At 40.4% G+C, this 16,879-nt stretch overlaps 1 protein-coding gene across 3 annotated transcripts in view; it reads left to right on the forward strand.

The window, feature by feature from the left end:
• futsch overlaps positions 1 to 16,879 on the forward strand; it is a 63,615-nt gene that overhangs the window by 25,190 nt on the left and 21,546 nt on the right. For all 3 annotated transcript variants that reach the window (XM_070206657.1, XM_002058968.4, XM_032439569.2), the window contains exons 3-6: positions 7,785 to 7,883; positions 16,196 to 16,368; positions 16,428 to 16,650; positions 16,712 to 16,870. In XM_070206657.1, the coding sequence (XP_070062758.1) occupies positions 7,785 to 7,883; positions 16,196 to 16,368; positions 16,428 to 16,650; positions 16,712 to 16,870 (654 nt within the window). The remainder of the gene's footprint in view (positions 1 to 7,784; positions 7,884 to 16,195; positions 16,369 to 16,427; positions 16,651 to 16,711; positions 16,871 to 16,879) is intronic.

Consider the following 16,879-nt stretch of genomic DNA (forward strand, 5'->3'; position numbering starts at 1 on the left):
ACACACAGATAGCGCATTAAAATATCGAAATGAGTCAACAATGAAAATAAATGAGCGCATGACGCATGACCCAAGGACTGACGCAATTTTTGAATTATAAAGGAACCCAGTGAAGAATAAAAATAGAATCGATTTACTTCGAGAAGGTGACGATTGTGTCCCGTCAAATTTTAAGCCCACTGACCAAAAGCCTTGTAACAAATATCTTGGTCATAACGAAACTGTTTTAATCGGAACCTGATGATAGTTATCAGCTCTGACTGCCTGCCTGATTGACTGACTGACGGACTAAAGTGTCTAAATGGTTGACTGACTGGCTGACTGATTGATTGATTGACTGCCTGAATTCTGTCTGATTGACTCACTGACTGATTAATTGACTGACTAACCGACTGGTTATATCTCCTTACGAATATATATATTTCGTTCTCTACACGGCGGAACTAGCATATGTCGCTTTGAAACGACATAATCTCGCGATTTTCGTCGGCAGAGCTATTTCGTTATATCTCTGCGCGGAGATCAGAGTTGTATCGTCTAAGAATCTTAATATTAGAAAAGCAAAATTTGCAAATACTGTCTGTTTCCATTAACTATGCAAGTTAAATAGTTTGTGTGATAAGGCTAACCGTTTGGATAGGCAATCGGTATTAATCTGCGCTTGTCTATTGCTAATAAGTAACTGTGCCACAACTGAAGCGGCATGCCACCTGACGAAGTGGCTGCCTGCGGCGGCTGGCAGCTGATTTCCGCTTCGAAAGTGAGCGAGTTGTCAACTGTTGCTATGAGGCGGGCCCACGCCCCCTATCAGCCCGCAGGCAGAATTGCTGATTGAGTTGCTGTTATCGTTGTTTGTCGTTGTCAGCGTTGTTTTTGTTTTTTTTGTTGTTGCTGGCGCCTCGAAACTGTGCTACTTGTTTGCACAAATAGTTGCATAATTTTGTGCACTCGCGCTAAAAGCCACTCGACGCCCACCCCACCACCCCACCCACTCTTCGCAATAGAGGCGTGGCTGGCAGTCCGCTGCCGGATGCGGGCGTTCGGCGTGTTGATTTTGATGTAGCTAAAAAGCCACTTGTCGTTTGTTGGCTGCTCTTGAAGTTGTGCGCGTTGAACAAGTTTGCACAGCCAAATGAATGTGATGCATCCACGCTCATTGCCGCCCCCCCCCCCCTGGCGACCTGCCATCCGTCGCCACAGCATTGACAGCACCGGATTCCTTAAGCCCGCAGACTGCAGCCAAAGGGCCAAATGTTTTGCAATGAATAAATAAATACATTAAAAAGAAATTAGGCACTCGACGACCCCTAATTGCGTTTTATGTGCATTGTAGATTTGTTTTTCTCTCAGCGTGGAATATCTGTTAGATAAGTAGCTGAGCATCCATCTCAACCAGCTGCAATAAGTGCCTGAAAGTGTGGGTTGGCTTAATACTAAATTCCGCTTAAAATAACAATAATGTATACCTTAACATCTGGGAAAAATTAAAGAAAAAAGAAGTGTTTTGTTTTTGGGATTCGATATTCTTTCTGGCAAGCAGCAGTTTTGCTTTTGATCAAGATTCAAGCTAATAACTGACCTTAACTTTCCGTTTGTCAACCTAATTTTCGACATCCTTAAGCCGTAGATTTGGCCAAGTTTTGGTTTGTTGAATATATTCTAAACATTTGATTGCTTCGGTTCGTTCCCCATATATAAGATTATCTTAATATATTAGGAGCATTATGCAGTTATGTAAATGAAGTGCGTAAATGCTGAGTATGGTCAGGATATCTAAAAAAAAAAGTAATACAAAAAACGTGTACTCCCAAAAACGATATTTGATTTAAACCTAAAAATAAACCTTTTAAAAGAAGAAGAGACTAGAGCGCAAAACAAAATGTAATGTTAAAACAATGCCCCAAATGGTATTCAATGGAATTCTGTTTGTTTTTCGAAGTTTGAGCTAACCCAACTCACAATACAGATAGACTACTCGTTAAATATTGGAAGGGTTCATTAAAGATGAATATTAAGCACGGGCAACTGGCGGGATACTATGCAGAACTTTGGACAGCTCTGACAGATAAAACAGCTGACAAGCCAAAACAGCTAACAAAAAACTAGGAAAGCAAGTGTGTGCGGGTTTGGGTGTGGGTGTGCGTGTATAGGTGTAGGTGTGAGTGTGAGTGTGGCTTGTGTGTGTGTGTGTGTGTGCGAGTCCATTGTGGATACTGATTTGCGCACTCATTGCAAGTTTGAATTACTCGCTGGTGGTTGTAAACATTTCAGTGGCTCAGCTGTAAGAGTCGAGATAAAAGCAAAGCAGATTTAAAGAGTGAGAAAACGTGCAAGAAAATGAAAATGAAAATGAAAATGCAAATGAAAACAATACTGGGCCTGATTGGACACAGCTGATAAGCAGCATGATGACGATAAGGACGGATAGACGAGCTGATTGCCCACAGACTGGGGCAGCCGAGCCGGAGCTGGGAACACTGCGCCGCCTGACTTGTTGTCGTGCTGCCGAGGCAATTAAAATCAAAGGCCCAAGGCCACAGCAAGTGCGACAGCGAGTGCGAGTGCGAGTGCACGAGCTGCAGATAGTCATTGTTGAAAGAGAGAGAGAGAGAGAGAGAGAGAGGGAGGGAGAGAGAGAAGAACAGACAAAGTGAGATGAAGACAACAACTTTAGCGCATACAGCGATTCATAATTGGCGATAAGAAATGTAATTAATTGGCACAAGCTGATTTATGTGACAAAACGCAAAGGATAACAGAGAAGCCGAATATAAATAAGCCTCAAACTTATCACAAACAAAGGATGCCTTAATCGTGAACAGAAGTATATTCTGGGCAAGCCGAAGATTGAATACTTTTGTGGACATGCGAGGAGCATATTGAAATATATTTTCTTTGCTTTTTTTTTTTTGCATAATAAGATATAGCTCAAATGTAAGCAGCTAAGTAAAATTTGTAAGTGCCAGGCTTGATTTAAATGTCTTGAAAAACACAAATAAGTTTTTTTCGATCGATTGTTCCCATGACCAATATACTAAATGATATAGTGGTTCCCACAAACCGCCCGGCTGTTGATACTGATCAATAATTTATACACATACCTTATTGGGTAGATAGGTAGAGATGCCTTCTTCTATGCGTTACAAATTCGATGACAAATTATCATACCCTTTGCAAGAGTATAAATATGCAGTAAACACTTTAAGGCGAGCTGTTTTAATGTCTTGTTAAATTTGGCTTATTTTTGACATTGACTCAATACATTTTGGCTTGTCAGCTGCTTTTAACTGTCGGTGCTGTTGACAATGACTTGATGATACAATTTGGTATTGTTGCTGCAAGCCAAAGAAATTCACTGTCAGAAAAATAATGTGCGCATTGCAAAAGACACTTTGGACAGCAAATCCTTGGTCACCAAATAATGTCCACTCGATATGGACACGTCTTTCCAAGTGTCACTTTGTGTATTTTAGAGAAAGTAAAAGCTAAAGATTTGAAACTTTAAAGGTAGCTGGTGCCCTTGCTCGCGCAGATCAAGATCGATTAATATCGATTTTCATTTGAGCTTTTTTGAGCATGAATCGCACATTTAAGGAGTCGGACTCACAAAATCTACTTTAGGTTTTCGTACAGTATACAAAGCTGAAAAATATTTTACTTTTGGATAATGCCCCGCTTTATCCGGGCACCAAACTCATCAATATCGGCTTAAAAATAATCTGGTGATATCTGTGACATTGCAACAAATGTATCAGTCGGACGCCCTTACATTTCATTGTTGTAGTTCATTGTAATTAACCTAGAAGAATTGCTGTAGCTTAATTAAAATTAATAACATTAGTTAAGACGAGTAGCGTATTGTTCATTTGGTTGCGTAATTCAGTAATAAAACAAGCAGCTCCGAAAAGCAAAGAATACAAATTAAACACTTGACATTGAAGCGAACGTGTGCAAGAACTTATATAAATAAATGAGTAGCAGCTTCACACACACACATACACGCACACACACAGACACACTAAGCCAGAAGCATATGAAAAATTGAAGACTCACTCGCAGATATCAACGCATAAATACTTAATGACTGTGCGAACGAACACACACACACACACACAAGCACACACACAAACACACACACAAACACACACGCACACACATATGCATCAAGGCACTGTGGTGCCACCTGGCCTCAGACTCCCCCGTAGACAGCGAGCTACGTTTCGAGCTCTGTTCCCAGCGTCTGAGTGGCTTTATTCGCCAGATGATTGCTCAAGAGAGCGTCCAACACACACACACACACACACACACACACATACGTACCCTGTGTGTGTGTGTGGATGTAAGGCAGCGCACATCCAGCGCGTTTCCTCATTATTTTTGTGCAATCGCTGTAGGCGCTTTGGGCGCTGCGTTTCCCACGACCCTTCCGCCTTTATCCCTATTGTTGTTGCGCCTTTTTGTTTGCCCGCACAATATTCCGATCCGGCTCATGTGCGTCTATATGTGTGTGTGTGTGTGTGAAAAGTGTTAAGATTTTACATTTTTATGCCGCATGCTGTTGTTGTTTTTGCGCATTTCTTCTTTTCTTTTTGTTGAATTTTGTTCTGTGCCATTGGCTTTTGTTGTTGTTGCCAGCCATTTGTGCAAATTGCTCAACAGTGTGCAGCCAAAGAGAAAGAAGAAGAGGCAGCAGCAGCAGCAGCAGGAACAGCATTAACAATACCATTTGTTAAACTGGGCTGAGAGATCCAAGCGACGTCAGCGATTTGGTGGGCTATCGAATTTGATGAGTGTAGACACTTGAAAAGAAATTTACTCGGAACAGTTCGTTAAAGTTGACAATAACATTGAATGCCAGGAGAACATGTATACGATTTATGGCTATTAGTAGCTAGTTGTCTGTTCACATGAGTTAGACTTTCTCATTTGCTTAAGCACGCAATGCTTAATGTTTATAGGTAAAAATTTAAAATAAATTGGGTAACACAGTGTTAACGCCCTTAGATCAAAACGTAGTCTAAAGTGAGTCCAGAACGTTTGCTCTATAAGACCTGCACCAAAATTGTCGTTTATCCAGTTTACAACATGATTCAATACAATGAACATTAAAAGAAAAAATAAGTTTACAACTCGAACCTTATTCCTGCTTTAGGTTTGATTCGCGAATCTGGTTTTCGGTTCAAATCTTGCTTGTCCTATATATTTTGAAAATCGTAATGAAACTCGACGTTAAGTCTTGCAGGAAAATGCGTCCTAAATTTGACTGCACCCGAAATTGGCATTTGGGACTGAGTCTTCCCAAAATCATTTTGTAAGAAAAGTATGTATTTAAGAGCTCAGTCCAGTTGGATTTTGGGCAACTTATTTGGTTTCGTATTGATTTATAATAAGAATAGGTTCAAAAAGCAAGATCGGACTTGCAGCTTTGATCAAAAAAAAAACTTACTTTTGTGTATTTCAAGTTAAGACTTTTACTTCAACATTTCAAAATGGCACGTGTTCCTTGTCTGTCTGGTTCACATGGTTATTCATGCCTAAAGGTACAAAGCAATCAGGTTCAAGAAGAAAAAAAGAGAAGAAGAAGTAGAGATAACAGCCTGTATGTGCAACTTTTATGCCTTGTGGTCCTGGCAAACACGTTGCCTGAGTTGACAGCTTCATTTGTGTGAGCTTTATGCGCATTAACGTCAGGCAGTCTAAGGTATTCCGGCATCAAAAATGAAAGTTAAGCGCTCATTAAGGCATCATTATAATAAGTAATTCATGGCAGGGAGTATGAATGCTCGTGTATCTGCTGCTCATTAAATTTCGAAAGCAGCCGTGACTTGGAAATAATTCGCAGTTATGCCTCGAGACGGTAAAATGCAACCATTTGCAAATAAGACTCAACAGTACTAGCCTATTTGAATATACATATACCAACTATATTTAAAGAAGAAGCCAGACCATTCAGCAATTAGGAGTCGAGTGCTCTTACAGCAGTTACAAATGCAAGCACACTTGTCAGAAATTAAATAGCAACCAAACATTTATTTTATTTTGTGCAAATTGGAGAGCTCTGCAGTTGACCAGTGCAAATAAAACCGGAAAGGTTTAAACATGGCAACAGAAAAATAAATGCTAATGATGCAGTTTCTTGGTCTGCTGGGGCAACTATTTTGGTCTATGTATTTGCAAATACTTGCGCTGGAGTATCCTGCCATACGACAACACACAAACACAGACACACACCCACACATGCACACACACCCACACACTGTAGATGAAGGCTGACTTAATTTGTTTACTAAATGACATAATACCAAAAAGGCCAACTGGCACTGGCATGGGGTAGCTATATTTAGACATAAAGCAATTCCATGCGAGCCAACTAAATATCAAAAGCAAGGGCATGAAAAAAGACAATAATAAAGGCAACACTCCAGACACAAACACATACACACTCTCACACACACACACACACAGTTAATGTGCTTGAGCGTGTGCACACCATGACGTATGCGTAATGCGCAGAAGGAGCCTCAAGTGCTGCGTTCTGCGTTTTGTTTTCTCGTGTTGGCCATTTATCAAAATGCCAACAAATTACAAAAACAACACACACATTATGTAATTATAAAATAAATTAATAAGTATAAACTATAATGTACGAATATTTAATATACGCTCTTTGATAAATGAGCCAGCGTCAAGCTTAAGCAACAAAATGACAGCTGGTCAACGAGCGCTACTGGCGAATAAAGTTTCTACATATTTACTTGTTTATTAAATATGCATTGCCCCAATATAAATAGACAAGTAAATAATATGCATTGCTATTTTCCGAACATAATACCAGCATGCACATTCATGTCTGTCCAAGGACATGTCTTAATTAATAAGTGCAGTTGCAAGCCAGCAATCATCATTGAAACCTGAGAAATACGAGCCTATGTTAATGCATACTTTGTCTAATAATTAAGCTTGTACTGCTATTGAAATTCAATGAAAATTACTTTAGTTGTTATGGCTACAAGGCATAAGACTTTAAAAGAAAACACATTAAGCTTAATTGAAACATTGTAAGAACATTATTAATATTTAATAGGAGCAATTTTGTTTGAGCTTGCTTTAATTGCCCAATGAATAAAAAGTAACGGCAAAGTAATTCAATCATTAAAGATGCGATGTTTAAAGCCTCAACAATAAATTGTGGTCTGTCAAAGGCAACCTATTTAGCTTAGCTGAGAAATTTTAAGTCTGAATAGCTTACGCTGTGCGAATAATCATGATAAAAGCTTTGATGTGCTTTGAAAACTGAAGCTTGTCGCATGAAGATTTATATAAATGAAAGTAAATTAAAGCTGATCAACATACATTTTGTAAGGCTTCAATTCGTTTAATTTAAATAAATCCTGTAAAATGTTTGCATATGCCTATAAGGCTAGAGGTAACACAAGCTTAACAGCAGAGCAAGACAGGACATCTAAAATGCATAAGCTTTATGTGAGATAGTTAACTTAAGCTTAGGCTTCTAACTAGTTTATTCGTAGTAAAGATTCAAAAGCATTAAGTCAATGAAATCTAATTTTAGGGTTCAATACGACATAAAAGTATTCTTTACAAACTCTCACATATAGTAAAATAAATCTAACCTTAACTTTGGCATCGCTGATATCGGCTATTAAGCCATTTAGCTGATTAAATGAATCGATTCAATCTTTTTATATCAAAGTACTTTTTGTGATGGTTTTTTTTTTATGAGACTAAACCCCGCTGTTTTTGCACTCTGCTTCTGTCACTTGCAGGTTTCCTCTCCTGGGACGTATCCGATTGTCATGTCGACTTGGAGGAGGAGCTCAATACAATAACACAACATGCACCCGAGGGCGAGGAAGCGCGTCACGGTAAGTCAAATGTCAAATGAATGAATGGAAACCCATTCAATCAAAAACGAGCCGTCAGCAAATTGGGCCAACAACAAATTTAATAGAACGGTGAACGCAATTGAAAGCTGTCCAGCTGGCAGCTCATTAGAGTGAAGAAGAAAAATGTATATTATTAATAGTAATAAATGGAATTCAGTTGTAAAAAAAAAAAGCTAATGAGGAACTTGATAGCAATTTGTTTGACTTTTCCAGTTACAATTTATTTTCTGTTCGTTTTCCTTTATTATTTGCAGTCAAACGAGTTGAAAAGTTCAAATTGACAGCGCGAAATGTAAATAGCGTGTGCGCGGGCAAATGAATTTCGAATGATGACTCTGCAATTATTCAACTATTTAACTTTTTAGTTTGCAGCAGAAAATTACAAAAAATTGTTATTCCAAGAAATTATGACAATTGTCTTTCAACAGCTTTCACAATTGGCATTCATCAGATCCAAAGCTCGAGCTCTCTAAAAGCTTTCTCTGTGTGTGTGTGTGTGTGTGTTTGTGTGTTTGTGTGTGTCTTTTGTGTTAATATAAATCCAAATCGGAGAGCTGCGCATTTTCATTTTCATTTTCATCTGCCCCAGTGCAACGGCAGCCGCAACAATAAGAACAACAATATGACACAGCCAGCCAAGTGTCGAGAATTGTGCGGGCCTCTCGGATCTGGTTGTCTTTGCGGATTAGTCGGGACAACGTTGTTGAAATGCATTCAAGTGGCTGCACTGCATCGGGTGAACAGTTTTCACAGTCCCTCAACTGCTGCCCCCCTTCCTCATTTATTGTTGTTTGTGTGCCCTTTGCTGCTGATGATGTTCTTGTCATTATTGCTCTCCTTGTTGTTGTTGTTGTTGCTGTTGCGCAAATAGAAGCATTCTACAAGCTGTGCAGAAATTAACGCAAGTTTGCTTGTAGACTAACATGCTACATGGGTTATAAAAATTGCACTTGACAGCCAATGCAAATATCAAGCAAATAGCACTAGTTACTCATCTGCTTACTCGTTGGTTTTTACACTCATTGAGTGCAGATTCGCTTTGCAGAGCTAATGTTAAGCTTCAAATTATGTTCAGCGACTCGAGAACCTCTCGGTTCTGTCATCAACAGACTATCTGGTTATCGACTCCGGCATTTCAAGCGTCTCGCCGTCATTTCGAAGCCTAAAATTCTTGAGAACTGCAACCATCAACTAGCGCTTTAACATTAGTTTTGATTTATATTGTTTGTTTTCTTCTGTTTCATAGACTTAATATGTACATGCACTAAATTTGTCCAACATCAGATTCCTTGATTGAAGCTATTTAATTTTAATGAATTCTTGTGTGGATAGTAAAGCAAAGAGACAAAGTAAACCTTTTAAACCGAGTAGTTATTGCCATCTTTATCCTTAATAATTACCAAATTTGAAACGCTGTCAGCTATTTAACAGTTGGTGAAGTCTAAGAATTTAAACGCCGTTCTTCGAGCATGTTTTAGTGAAATTTAATTTAAGTTTTCAGGCAATGTTTTATTCAAGCTGCTATTTCTCATGTCATGTACAAAATTACAAATTGATTTTACTCCCCTGCAGTGTTGTTAAACAACTTCGACTTGCGTAAGTTCAACATTGAACATAGTTTGCGAAAATAATAGCTGTTCGCTGCTTCGAACTTGCAGTAACTCGTGCAGCATAATAATGGAAATAAAAATGTGTAGCATACTTTGCAGCGCCTGTTGTCAATGATATGCATGGAGACTGTCCTTGGGCTGGCTGGATTGTAAGTGCAAGACCAGCAGCACCTGCGCTCAATGCCTTTCTGCCATTGTCCAGAACAAGGACTTGGGCAAAGTGTATTCCGCATTCGAATTTCTTGTTTACACTGCTGCAAAAAACCACTCAAATAAAATTCTCAAGTGCTCGGGCGCACGCACCGGCCGAGTGCTCAATAATGATGCCATAAGTCGGGCAATTCAAGTACAGTTGAAGAAATCACTAAAGTTCTAAAATGTTGCTGCAGTTGCTGAGCTGGGCACGGCTCGCTAGGCCCTTTATGTATGACAGAGACTTCACGGGGCATTCTAATTTGACAAAGGTTAGGGCGCAACCAGCCGTCGGCAAGTCGATAAACGTCAGCACCTCCACAACAAAGCGTGGCCCTGCAGTCCACATCCTGCCTCTTGTTATCCAGTGTCCAGCTATCGTTTACCTAACGCTGCTTTGTTGGCGCTTGTCAACTGCCAACTAGCAAAAGTCTGAACGTTTCCTCTATGCCTTGGCTTTCATGTTTTGTATAAAGTCTTCTCCTCTTGAAAGCTGCTTTTCGGCCGATGCAGTGCCAGCGGAGGGGGGCAGGAACAATTACCAACATTTGTTAACAGGCGCATAATTTATATTTTATAGCTTATACTCATCACGGCGTCGTCCTTCATTATCCACGACAAAGTTATGCTTTAAAATTGAATTTGATGCAGTTTACTTAAGTTTGCTTGTGGGACTTGGCAAAGTTCGCTGCTACAACTTTGCAAGTGCAACTACCACAGACGCCCCGCAGTGCTGCGCTTATATTTGAGTTGAGGCATTAAAAACACTGCTTGGCATCCAGCTATTCATAAGCTTTCTGAGAAAGAATTGGCCAACTGCAAGTTTCTTCTGTTTATTCCCTTAATTAACCACAACATTAATATCACTAAGTTGACACTGGGATATATGACCCAAAGGGAAAATGTGTTAGAGCCAGACTTTGTTATGCTTGCTAGCGACATTGCTATCCCTTGACTAATCAGATATCATACAATTCAATAAAGTCTTTCAGCAATTGACAGCTGACATTAAAAGCACTCGTCATTCGTTGAACTAACACAATACTCGTAGCTTGCAATTTGTAAGCTATTTACACGCTGCTCAAAGTTGAATTCTCTGCTGTTTTTTCAACTGATTACAAATAACAACATCTTCATACGTGTTTGTTCGTCACTCGTCACGACTTTCATTTGTTTTATTACGTACTCGATACTCTATAGTTCCAAGCACAGCTTCCTGACACACTCGTTATACTTTTAAGGCACTTGTCTGTTCACTTCATGGTTGCACTTAAAAACGTGCAGTTAGTTCACTCGCCACGCGATACACTTTGAAGCCATTCATTGGTCAGTGCTCTCTCAGTACTCGTTACTTGCGACTCGTTATATTTATAGGGCACTCGTTAGTTTGTGATGTGTAAATGCAACCTCAGATTTTTGATCTGTTAACAAATTACGGCACTCATTAGATTGGGTAACTAACGTTTTATTGTGAGCTTTGCACACTTTTCCATTGCTAAGCTTCTATGAGAACACACATAACCTTTAAAGCCGTACAAATTGTTGAGATAAAATATATGCAAAAATTGATTGATAGAGCTTGGCAAACATACAGCTTAACTTTCAAATACTAACGCGCTCACACATACGTATAACAGACAAGGCCATATTGACAACGACTGTGCAGCTCATGCATAATTCAAGCACAGCCCATGAATGGGATGGCACAGAAATAAGAGAAAGAAATACAATAAGATAGTCGCGCCAACGCCCCTGCAGGCAAAACTTAGGCAAAGAACTGAATGTCGGACAGTCAGTCATGCACACACACACACACACACATGCACACACCCACATATACACACTTACATATACATATTTGCATACGTACACTCCCACTCCAAGAATAGCTGTTCGCTCCAACTGAGCTTTCAGCGGAGCGAGATGCTTGCCAGAGACATATCTGGCAGCAGAGATAAGCAAATAGAAGAATGCCAGCTTAAAACTAAAATAAAACATATAACTATCACGTCACCGAATGTTCAGCACACTTACTCCAATAAAAGCTGCTGAGTTATGTTGAGTCGATCATAACCAAAATCTGTAAAGAAGTGGCTTCCAACTGATAAAGTAAATATATCGAAAATAATTAAACTCAAAACCTTTTCCAATCTTTAAAAAATATTGTGAGCAGGCATATCAGAATAATTTTACTTCAGCTAGCTAGTTTAAATCCAAATTTAAAACAAAAAAAAAAAAAAAACTTTGAAAACAACTAAAATGCTGAAACACGACACGGTCCTCGTGCACCCTTGCTCTGATGCTATATTTCACATGGACGTGAAGGACATGCTGACAGGCGTCAATCCATATCAGCGACGCTTATCAATGATGCCCGTGACATGAGCCTGGCTCAACTACATAAGCCAAGCCAAGGCACACAGAACAGCTGACGTGGGACCTTCTGTGGGTATCTGGTCGCGCATTGCATTGCTTTTAATTATGCGCCCTGGACAGGCGAAAGAAGAAGAAAGAGAGGACCGAGCTGGCGCTGATAGGGGGTAGACCAGACAACTGGGCCAGTTGCCAATGCTTTGACGCTGACAACATGTTATTGGGTTTGTTGAACACCAAACTAGAGACGCCGCATCATCAACATCATCAGCAGCGGCAGCATACAGATTTTGTATCTGATCTATGATTAATGATGCATACGTCTGATGGACGCCTTAAAAAAAATGCGCTTAACCCGCGTGCCACTGCATATAGTAATTGAATTGAATTTTTGGACAAACTAATTAAAATACATTATCCAGTTATTTTGTGTATAAAGCGCATTTAAATTGAATAAATCAACGCGAATGCTGCCCCTCTGAAGCGTGAATACCTATTTGAATAAGCCCATTGCCGAGCACTGGCTGCATACATAATTGTGCAGCCAGGCTGGTAATTCGTTAACTGGCTTTTAAGCCAGTCCCAGAACGCAAGAGCCACATAACATTTACCACCGGCTAGCCCATGGATAACATTTTTGGCAGGGTCAGCAGAGTACGATGCATAGTAACTAACCTTGTCGTCAGGTGAATCCAAAAATATTGCAAGCAATTCTTAAAAATATCAGTTTCAAAAACAAACTAAATGTTTAGCATTAATTTAGAGTCTTCAAAGGGTCAATAGTCAGTAGAGTTCGCGCCCACGCAAATCTAAGTCACTTTTACTTATATTTTCTGTTGGGCCTTAAACTACAGAGCCTAAATATTGTACTACTTTTACCTAATTATCCTATATTTGACTGACTAGAATAAGAAATACCTTCGTCGATTGACATATTGACATATTCCGGATGTATATATATATATAATAATATATTTATATACTTTAAGAATCTTTAATTCCATGCAGTGCAATACAACCTTGGTATGGAAAATTATGTTTGACTGATTGACTAGCCTAGACAATGCCTTGGTAGATTGTCCTATTCCGGCGACAGATAGATCCATCATGACTCTATGAAACTTTAATTCAATGTAGCGCCCCTCAGGGGCTACGAGGGCTAGTACTAAAACTGGCTATAGGAAAGTTTTTTACACGTGCGGACTTTTGCACGCCGGCTTCACAGCAATCTTTTCCGCCATTTTTCGTTTGAAGGGGTGTGCGGGAAGAAGGACTTCAGTGCCGGGTGGTGACCGGCGCCAACTGTAATTACTTTGCAGTCCGGCACAGAAAAAAAGAAGCATAAAAACAAAAAACAAGTGGAATTGGAGAACAAAAAAATGGAGAGAAATCATAAAACACAAAAAGTTTCCGCCTGTTGTTATGCAAATTTGCTTTGTTTCAAAACTTGACAGCATACCGAGCGTAGGCATTAAAGTACAGTTATTAACGGTTAATCTGCGGCCGTTCGCCATTTTGGTTAGGTGTGGCCAGCGCGCGAAAACTTTTCAATGGGCTTTGCAATGCGAAAAACTGCACTTGACACAAGCCCGAGTACTGGCTGGCACATTGTGCAGGAGGTTCTATTTTCTTTTTTTTTTTTGAACTACATTCATGTCGCCATTCGCCATTATTTTGCGAGAAGCCAAGGCGATTGGGAGCTGGGCTGTGGGCGGTATTTGCCACCAAGTTGATGCAACTTTTCCATTGTATGTGGCTTTCAAACTTTGCGTTGCCATTGAGTGCTCGATCTGCCACTCAGGCCTATTGGTTCGTATCTGTTCTGTACAGTCTTTGTGGTTTTCTGGCTTGGCAAACCAAGTTCTTAAGGGACATTTGTAGTTGGACATTCGAAACTGTAAATACTTTTAAGGCGACTTGCATAAGAAGGCTAAGCCAACAACACAGTTTCCAACTGTGTACAGAATGCCTTTTATATATACCAGCTATTAAGACACTTACCTGTGATTTATAATGGAATTCCGTTCCGCTTCTCAATCAAATAATACGATAGCGTTCAATTGTGGACATATCATTCGAAAAGTTAGCAACAAAGAGTTAGCTGCTTAACTAAGTAACTTTAAACAAGTTTTAAGCTTTGTTGCCTTCCAGTTGTTTTTAAATATTTTCGTATAAATTCCAGTCAGGTCAACTGATTGCTTCCCAAGTGACCTTAAAAAGAAGCGATTTATTAAATGATGGGGTAAATGCACGTGAAAAACTAGAAAATAAAGTCATGTTTATTCTCTTTTGTAAATGTATAACTTACAAGCTAGCTCTAAATGACAACCAGATGTCAAACAAAAATAATATTGCCAGATCCACTTCTTTTTTTATTAATCAGCCTCGAACTGCTCGTCGGAGCATCAAATAGTCTGGAATGTGTAACCTTCATTCGATTTGATTTATACGAAATGACACTTAGGAGCTGCCTTCGTGAGGTTAATGAGATGCAAATGCTTTAACCGCGTTTTATTTATGAAACTCGAAATTGTCACGCGCCTGTAGGGGCCTGTACAAGGCAGTAAAAGAAGTAAGCGCGAATGTTGCCAACCTTAATTCACAAATTGCGTATACGCACGGGTGCCGCATGCGTTAAATACGCACCCGGACCGCAATATGTGGGTATATATGTCACTGCGTTTCAGAAACGCACACAAAAAAGTACTTTGTTTGTATCCGAGAGTGTGTGCATAGGTCTGATAAATAAAAGCCACACGCAGGTCGCTATTAAGATTATCATTTATAAAAAAAAAAGCATGTGGGACATGCGGAGCTGCGAATGGTCTGAGCAGCCGGACACTCGGACAGACAAAACGCCTGGGAGGCGGCAAGCTTGAGTGAAGCCATACGTAGATGCACGCTTGGGCGCACTCCAAGCTCGATGGCTCGTCGCTTTTTTTACGCGTACGTGGGCACATTTGAACGTTAGACCGATGTGGCGTATACGTAATGTGCACACATACATTTGGAATGTGTGTGTGTGTGTGTGTGTGTGTGTGTGTGTGCACATATTTGTGTAGGCTGTCACATGGCATGTGCACCCGATTTTTGGGCTTTGGCAACGACTATTTAGTACAGTAAATGCGTAAATTATTTACATACGGCTCGCTGTTAAAACATTTACTGCTGGCATCGGCCAGAGAAAGCGCACTCATCCAGTGACGATGGCCATCATCATGATGGTTGACAGCAAATGACATGACAAGGTCGTCAGCAAGGTCGCATGCTTCGGCTTCTGGCACGAATGGCTGACCAAATAGTCAGCGTTAAAGCTGACTGGAAATCTTAATTAAACCATAAAAATTAAAGATTTATGAAATGATTTTCACTGAACTGCAGCCGCCGTGCAGCTGTGGTACAAGTGCGAATAAAATGCTTGACAATAAAGCCAACTTAACTCGCCGTCCACCCACATTCCACCCACCGTCTGACAATTTAAAGCCACTTGATTTGGTGTGCGTGCCTAATGCTCGGATTCTTTAGCTGGGACACAAGCGTTTGGTAATCCAAGCCCCTTGTTCGCTTGCCACTCGACGTTTTAGCTATTCATTAGTGCGCTCGGTGGGTTAATGTTGAATGGAGGTTCAACCAGACCCACCAATCCACCAACCAACCCACCGGACGCCCAGACCGACCGACCGACCGAGCGACCAGTTGTTCGGTTAGCTGAGTCAGGCTTACCGCAAATAATAAAATTTCTGCGTGGTTGGCAGTAGAGACCGCTAGACAGGCAAGAGCGGGAGCTACTTGGGAGCACTGAAGACCAGCTACGAGCTACTTGAATATATTGCACGCAAGCACATTCCATTTATACATATCTAACTAAATATTAATGATTTTAAGAGCTTTTCCTTGCTAACCAAGCAAATTGTGAGCAGATGATTATTTAAGAGATAAGCAAACAATGCTCGACCAGAAATAGACTAGAAGCATGCTTATTTTCTCCCCTCCTCCCCTTTCGAAGTGCTTAATCGGTTTTAGCTGTTCTTAATTTAAAGCTTATTTACAATCTATATTGATGATGGGAGTGATATGTTACCTTTATACTTGGAATTTCTCTTCTTAAATTTCCAGGTGAGCGACTAATACAGTATGCCAGCGAGAATCTTGTGACGGAGGTGCTCATACATCCGCAATATAACACGCTTATACAATGTATGCGCAATCTACTAAGCAGTTTTACGAGGCATCGTCACATTATACATGCTGGGTATACCTTTAGCGGCAACGGTTCTTGGATCCTACAGGTCAGTCACGGGTCAAGGGCTGGAGGTAAAGCTTATGCTAACAATGTGTTTCCCTGCAGGATGGCACCTTCTCGGTGGCTGACTTTGCGGAGGCATTTCAAGAGCACGACGTACAAAGGGTAATACGCGCCTATGCGGATACCATAACGATGAATATACACTGCGCAGATGCGGGTCTGTGGCACACGTTGCCGGATAAGGTTTTTTCACGCCAGTGTAAAATACGCATCAATCCGGTAGATGTCCTGGACACCAGTAGCGAGTACATTAACGGCTTTATAGGTACGACTTATCCGAGCTCAAATTGAAAAACCTGCAATTTTATATCCCTGACGTATTGCAGACTATCTGGCGCCAATGCTGGTGCCAACTTCGTTGCGTGAGTTGCTGGAGACGTCCGATGTGGTGGGCAATATACGTTTTACGCACCCCACTCTCTATGTATTTCCCGGTGGTCAGGGTGACGCCGCCCTCTTTGGCATCAATGGTTTTAACATGCTGGGTAAGTTGC

This window comes from Drosophila virilis, chromosome X (genome assembly GCF_030788295.1).
Source record: "Drosophila virilis strain 15010-1051.87 chromosome X, Dvir_AGI_RSII-ME, whole genome shotgun sequence".
NCBI classification, from domain to species: Eukaryota; Metazoa; Arthropoda; class Insecta; order Diptera; family Drosophilidae; genus Drosophila; species Drosophila virilis.